We start from the raw sequence: 7,661 nt of genomic DNA, 5'->3' as shown, positions 1-7,661 counted from the left end.
GGCTCCGAACGAACCGGACCGCGCGAGAACACACCGTACCGATTACCGAAAGATATTACCGCACCGCCGTCGACCGTATCAATTAATCCGGCGAACCGTCCCGCGTCACCGCGAAACAGTAATTATTATCCGAAGCGCTAATGCGCCAGATCACACAGTCGAACCGCCGTCAGAACGGCATTAGAAATCTAAGAATAGTTGTAAGTTAGTAATAAGTATAGATGTAGTATTAAGTTGTAAATATATTTTAGTATTTAAGTCAGAACCTGACTCTCTCTCTTTTCGAAACACCCACCGCCGGACCCTAGAATTCCCGCGGCTATCCGTTGCCCAAATTCACAGAATCGAACGGTCACAAACTAACAAAAAATCTTTTTACAACATTATTACAAATATAATAAATAAATAATGCAAATGTACAAATTATATTAAACATATCATAAATAAAGGTTAAAAAATTTTTTGAATTACTTTTTAGTATAAATATTTAATGTAAAATAAATGTTTAATGAATATTAAATAAATATTGCTTATAACATTTTCACAAACGAATGTACAAATATTACAATAATAGATAAGTAACATTACAAACATATGTTTTCTAACTTGCTTTTAAATAAATAATTAATATAAAATAAACGTTTAATAAATGTTAAATAAATGTTGTTTACAATATTGTTGCAAACAAATAATTAATAATTGTGAGCAAATCATGTACAAATACTAAATACATAATCAATAAAGATTGCAAAAATATTATTTTTAAGTATATATTTTTTAAAATACATACTTTTTAAATATATATTTTTAATGTAAAATAAATATTTAATAAATTTTAAATAAATGACAAATAAAAATTTAAAAGTTTTTTTGTTAAATTACAATTTTAAATTAATATTTAATGAAAATCAAATATTTAATAAACATTTAATTAATATTTTTATTAAAATCAATTGAACAATATAAAATTAATGAAAATAAAATATTTAATAAATGTTTAAAAAATAATGGGTGCTGATTGGGATACTACGTGTCGTAACGAAAAATGTCAATTTCTGCACTGCACTAGCGTGGAACAGCTTCAATATGGAACAACGGGGAAGCCAACGGAGCATCTCAGAAGAGAGGTCGCAAGAACGCTACAAAACACGAACATATGCGGTGACTTCAAAACTAGCGTTTGCAACCGCACTAAATGTAAGCGGCGACATATAAAGTTGGATAACAGCGAACCCTTGGAATGCCCTATATGTACGAAAGCTATAATTATAGAGAACTTTGGTGCAGGAGATTGTGGGCACATTTTTTGTTGCAAATGTGCATCACGTATAATAAATGAAACAAACGATGAAATGAAAGTACAATGTCCAATTTGTAGGTTTACAGGCGAATATAAAAAACTTATGTAGTTTTTATTTTTGTATTAAAAATGTATTCTTATTTGTTTGGGAAATTTCCTCCCTCTCGAATCTCGTCATGAGATCGAAAGATCGCGAAATCTCCGTGAGCGCTGCGAGTGGATCGGGGGGTGAGAAAGGACGTGCAACGTGGCGAGAATGACTACGATTCCGTTTCTTTAAAATGAGTTGAACGTTTAATTGTATTTACACTATGTACAGTTGAGAATTACTGAGGCGTATGATTGAGGTGAGCGAGTCCGTCGAGCTCTCTTGTTCGCACAAGACCGTCGGGGATGTGCCGCCCGTTGAGCCGGTGGCCGGCTACAAGCGAGCGTGCACGTACAAAATGAGAGGCCTTTGCGCAGAACACCGATGCACTCGACTTGAGCACTTAACTTTGAGTCTGTCCAGGGGTGAGCACTAATTGTCAATGTGAGCGAACAAGCACTGAGATCGCACTTATTCCCGTGAGCGCGAGCGCGATACTTTTCGTATGTCGATGCGAACTTTTACCACAGCTTACAACGGCTGCCTTCACACGACTACTGAACTCTCTGAGCTTGCGCGCAAGCCCTCGAGCCATGTTCACGGGCCCGATACGTGCTCGTTACCCGGTCGCGCGGTCGCGCGTGCGGTACCACTGGGCCTCGCGAATAACCGTGAGATGGCGAGGGCAGTACAATTGAGATAACTGGAGGAATCTCAAACATTTCCGCCCGCCATCAGCAATGAGGTTGATGATGAGTCCACTCCTACGGATGTTGAGCTTGGCCTTGATGAGCAATGGGCAGCGGTGCCAGCTTGGTGATTGGTCGGGTGAGCGTCGTTGTGGGTGTCTTCAGGGTCACCACGCGGGTGAGTCCATCCTTGGCTGTCATCAGGGTGGAGACTCTGGCTAATGGCCACTTACATGGCGGGAGCCTCTCGTCGGTGATGAGAACCAATGAGCCCACTTGTATGTCGTTGGATGGGTGATGCCACTTCGAGATTGCTTGTTGTCGTTGCAGATATTGAGCTGACCATTGAGACCAAAATTGCTGTACTCGCTGTTGTATGAATTGCCATCGGGATAACCTTGAGGTGGCTAAGTCCTTCAGTGACGGCTCCGGTACTGATGTGAGCGCACTTCCGATGAGAAAATGTCCTGGGGTGAGCGCTGAGATGTCATCTGAGTCGTCGCTGAGTGGTTCGAGAGGTCGTGAGTTCAAGATCGCTTCAATCTGAGCAAGCAGGGTTGTCGTCTCTTCGAATGTGAGCAACGTCTCTCCTATGGTACGACGCAAGTGGTGTTTGAGTGATTTTACCACTGCTTCCCATTTGCCACCCATGTGTGGAGCAGCTGGTGGATTAAAAATCCATTGAGTGCGATCTTGAGCAAGCAGAGATGAGATGCGCCGGTTATCTTGAGAACTCTCTGTGAACAATGTTTGGAGTGATTTCTCTGCTCCGACAAAGTTTGTGCCACAGTCAGAGTACAATGAATGAGGGATGCCTCTTCTTGAGACAAATCTTCTGTACGTTGAGATGAATCCGTCCGTTGAGTAGTCTGAAACAACTTCTAAATGAACTGCAGATGTGGTGAGACAGACAAACACACAAATCCATCCTTTATGCGTTTTGGCTCCTCTTCCCTTCCATGTTTTGAGTGTGAGCGGTCCAGCATAATCAATGCCAGTATGCGTGAATGCGCGTGAGGGTGTGACCCGAGGCAGAGGTAGTTGGCCCATCAGTTGATGGGCACGAATCCCCCTTTGTCGAGCACACACCACACACCGCAAGATATGAGATTTTACTGGAGCACGTCCACCGATGATCCAATATGATTGCCTGATATGCGCCAAGGTGAGTTGCGTTCCTCCATGTAGTGTCCGTTGGTGGGACCAGCTGATGATTAATTCAGACAATCTCGAATGGCGAGGGAGTATTGCAGGGTGTTTGCCTTCATAATTGAGGGTGGAATTCTTGAGTCGTCCTCCCACACGAGCAACTCCTTGATGATCAATAAATGCTGTGAGACGACTGAATGGATGAGAAGTTGCTAGACGTGATTGTGAGCTGAGCATCTTCAGCTCATGTGCAAAAAATGTTGATTGTGTAACCTTGATCCAGAAGACCTTAGCTTGCTCTAAGTCAGCGACTGAGATGTGTGAGGCTTGAGGGCTATCTTGTCGATTTCTCATTCGTCGAATAAATACCTGACAGAGAGCTGTGATTCTGAGCAGTCGATTGAGCGATGAATACTTGTAGATGAGATCCCAGTCGTAATCCACCTTCATGTTAGTTGTGAAGAGTGACACTCCTAGGCGCGATTCTGTTGTACACTGCTCGTCCGAGCACGTTGGCTGAGCGGGCCAGCGATCTTTCGGTTGAGCCAACCATGGTGGTCCTGCCCACCACAAGGTATGATCTTCAAGTTGAGCTGTTGTTACACCACGAGATGCACAGTCAACCGGATTGATTGTACCTGGAACAAATTTCCAATGAGCATGTGTCGTGAGTTCTTGGATTTGTGATACCCTATTGCGCACATAATCCTTCCATCGAGATGAGTGTGTTTTGATCCATGTGAGCGTCACTTGAGAGTCCGTCCATAAATATGTTTCCTCGATGTCCATTTTGAGTGTGGCATGGACATATTTCACCAATTTTGAAAGAAGCAGCGCTGCTGTGAGTTCTAGCCTTGGGATAGTGAGCCTCTTCAATGGAGTTACCTTTGTTCTTGAGCATATGAGAGAAGTTTTGGCGCCCTTGGACGGCGTGTGCACGACCATGTATACGACTGCAGCCATGGCAAATTGAGATGCATCAGAAAAGCCATGTAGTTCAACCGTTGAGTCACTGCTTGTGTTGAACCAGCGTGGAATTGAGAGCCTGGCCAGGCTTGTGAGATCTTTTCTGATGTTGAGCCACCTTGAGACAACTTGAGATGGTAACGGTTCATCCCAGTTGATCTTGTGGAGCCAGAGTTCTTGAAGAAGCATCTTGGCTCTTATTACGATTGGTGAGACAAAACCAAGTGGATCAAATATCTGTGCCACTTCAGATAGTACACGTCGCTTGGTGAGCTGTTCTTGGTGAGAAATTGAGCTTGTTGAGAATGTGAAAACATCTTCTTGAGGCAGCCACTTTAATCCGAGGATTTTGGTTGCGCAATCGTCAAGTGAGACTGGTGAGTTGATCGAGACTGTCAATGAGATGGCGTTTAACAATTCTGGATGATTGGAGTGCCATTTGGCAAGAGGGAATCCGCCCGCCTGGCAGAGATCTTCTAATTGATGGGCAATTTCTATGAGCTGTTCTCCTGTGTCACCACCACCAAAAATATCATCCACGTACCTCCCACGAGTGATTGATGGCACTGCCAGTGGAAATCGATGGCCTTCATCTTCGGCCAGTTGCATGAGTGTCCTTACTGCGAGAAATGGAGCAGCCTTCGTTCCATAAGTGACCGTGGTGAGATGATATGATGTTTCATTGTGATGCTCGTCGATCCACAGAATGCGCTGCAGATCCCAGTCTGAGTGGTGTACCTTGATTTGTCGATACATCTTTGTTATGTCTGTGGCAAAGATGTACCTGTAACTACGAATCCACAAGAGAACGTCTGAAACATTGAGCAATAGATTTGCACCAGTGTGCATGAGATCGTTTACAGATAATCCTGATGAGGTTGGACTTGAGCCATTAAAGACAACCCGCAGTTTTGTTGTTGTACTGTCGGGTTTGAGCACACCATGGTGAGGCAAGTAATATGGGGGAACATCGGATGATGGTTGTGATCCAACTTTCACCATGTGCTTGAGTTGTTCATACTCGCTTATGAATTTGGTGTAGAGGCTCTGATATTCCTTGTCCTTGTTGAGTCGTCTGAGAATGCGCTGGAGACAATGATGAGCAGTATTGTGTGAATTCCCTAAGAAACTGGTTGGAAGCTTGAGCGGGATGCGTACAATGTATCGTCCCGTTGGATCTCTAGAGTGTGTGGCCTTGTAATGATCTTCACATTGTTGTTCTTCCAAGGTAAGCTGGTCTGCTGCATCAGTTGGTAGCTCTTCTTGCACCCAGAACCTTGTCAGCAATTCTTGAAGATCGAGATCGTACTGGTTAACCTTGATGTGATGCGCAGTCGACATTTGTAATGGTGACAAGCTGACTGGACCAAGCACTAGCCAACCAAATATTGAGAGTTGAGCGATGGGCATGTCAGGAGATCGTTTAATGATGTTAGGCTTGATAATCTGCCCGTATGCATCAGCTCCAATGATGATGTCGATTGAGCGTGGCGTGAGGAACTATGGGTCTGCCAATGTCAGAGGTTCTATGTGTGGCCACGTTTGTTGAGGTGCTGTAAAAGATGGTAGAATGGTCGTTAGTGTTTTGAGGACGTGGGCTTGAATAATGGCAGTATGCTTAGAATGATAGGAGTGAAGCGTGAGCGTCACCACGCCCTTGGTCCTAGTCGTTTTCCTGGCTCCAATGCCAATGATTGAGACAGTTGCGTGTCGACGTTGTACGTTGAGTTGTCTGACGAGATCCTCCGTGATGAATGTGAGCTCAGATCCTTGATCGATGAGTAGCCTTGCTTGATGTGTTGAGACCGTTGATTGTGTGCATGCCATTGCAGTTGCAAGTAGCGTTGAATAATGAGCGTGAGCTTGAATTGATTCCTTGACGATTGCACCTGATTCCTAGTGAGCTGGTGATGAGGCAGGTTGAGCAGGAGTCAATGCAGCAGCAGACTGTTCCACATGCAGCATCGTATGATGTTTGGCTGAGCATGTCTTGCAGCTCAGCGCGGATCTGCATGAGCGGACATTGTGGCGCCCCAGACAATTGAAGCACAGCCTCTTGTCGATTGCGGTGGTCTTCCGTTGTGCTGGCGTGAGATCCCTGAACTTGGAGCACGTTACAATGAAGTGCTGTCCATTGCATATGTCGCACGGGTGAGCCGCAGCAGAGAATGACTGAGAATGTGTGGGAGCAGATACTTGGTGAGCAGTCGCCTTTTTGTTAGCAGATTTAGATGAGCTGGGTGTGACTTTCGATGAGTGGCCCGAGGAAGGTGGTGCAGCCTCCACTCTCTTCAATGCTCTAGCCCTGGCATTGAGGAAGGTTTCAAATTTCGCAAAGCGCGGATACTCTTGAGATGATCCAAGCGAGGTTTCCCACGCCTCTCTGGTGTCTCTATCCAGGAAGCGTGACACGTGATGGACCAAGAAGCAATTCCACATGTGCTCCGCCATGCCAAGCGAACTCAGAGCCTTATCAATCTCGGACACCGTTGAGACTAGCTTGGTGAGCGATGCGGCGTTCTTGGATAAGGCATGTGAGAGGTTAAGGAGACCGTCAAGGTGAGCCTGTATGATGAGTCTCTTATTATCAAACCTCGAGGTGAGCAGCTCCCAGGATGGCTGAAGAGATTCTCCAGTGAGAAGCAAGCCTCGAATGAGCTGTTCCGCTGAGCCCTGCACACAGCCTCTGAGATAATGAAGTTTCTCCACGTCATTGAGCTTGGAGTGCTGCAAGATTACAGAGGAGAAAAGATCACGAAAGGTGGGCCACGTTGAGTAATCACCATTAAACTTCGGCAACTTAATGTCTGGCAAACGTGAGTGGACTGGCTTTTCCGGATCAGGAGAGGCTGCACGCGGTGAAGATGGTGTGAGCCGCTGTTTGACCTTGTTGAGCAGTAGCTTAGCTGAGATCACGAGATGAGCTTCCTTTTCATTGATGTTGTCCGCAAAATACTCGTGATCCAAATATGCCTCAGGCCATGTTATCTCGAAATACGCGTGGTCCTTCAAGAATGCCTTATGTAGCTCCTCCAATTGAGACAGCGCTGCGTTGACCTCCCCGAGTGATGTGCTCTCGGGGTCAACAACCTTCTCGTCTGCAATGAGTTTTATAGTATTGAAACGACTCATTTGAGATCTCACCTTGAGTGTGAGCTCGGTGGAGAGACGAGCTGGAGAAGTCTGACGTGAGTTGCGTCCTTGAGTGTTGCCAGAAGCTGTCCCCTTGGGGGCGGTCTGTTGACCAGGCACATTGAGGGTGAGAGGAGATTGCCGACCCGAGGTTGTCTTTTCCTCAGCATCTGCTTTGGCGGCCTTGTCTGTGTCAGGCATGATGAGCGGAACACGGTGATAACACTACACCACACGATGAGCACCACTGAGCAGCACGAGCCACCGAACAGACTGAGAGCCGATATCGTTGGTTCGCCACGAAACAGCGAAGTTCAAATTCACAGTCACAGCTGCT

At 45.4% G+C, this 7,661-nt stretch overlaps 2 protein-coding genes across 2 annotated transcripts; both read right to left on the bottom strand.

Annotated features, from left to right (window-relative positions):
- Window positions 1–2,152: 2,152 nt before the first annotated feature.
- On the bottom strand, window positions 2,153–5,602 carry LOC105555830. Its single transcript, XM_012002870.1, has one exon. The coding sequence runs from the start codon at window positions 5,600–5,602 to the stop codon at window positions 2,153–2,155; it is 3,450 nt and encodes a 1,149-aa protein (XP_011858260.1).
- Window positions 5,603–6,088: 486 nt separating this feature from the next.
- On the bottom strand, window positions 6,089–7,525 carry LOC105555829. Its single transcript, XM_012002869.1, has one exon. It carries the CDS (start codon window positions 7,523–7,525, stop codon window positions 6,089–6,091), a length of 1,437 nt encoding a protein of 478 aa, XP_011858259.1.
- Window positions 7,526–7,661: the final 136 nt, after the last annotated feature.

The sequence above is a fragment of the Vollenhovia emeryi genome, unplaced genomic scaffold (assembly GCF_000949405.1).
Source record: "Vollenhovia emeryi isolate VEMERY1.0 unplaced genomic scaffold, V.emery_V1.0 DF940674.1, whole genome shotgun sequence".
Classification (NCBI taxonomy): domain Eukaryota; kingdom Metazoa; phylum Arthropoda; class Insecta; order Hymenoptera; family Formicidae; genus Vollenhovia; species Vollenhovia emeryi.
This window is presented reverse-complemented; position numbering and strand designations above follow the sequence as displayed.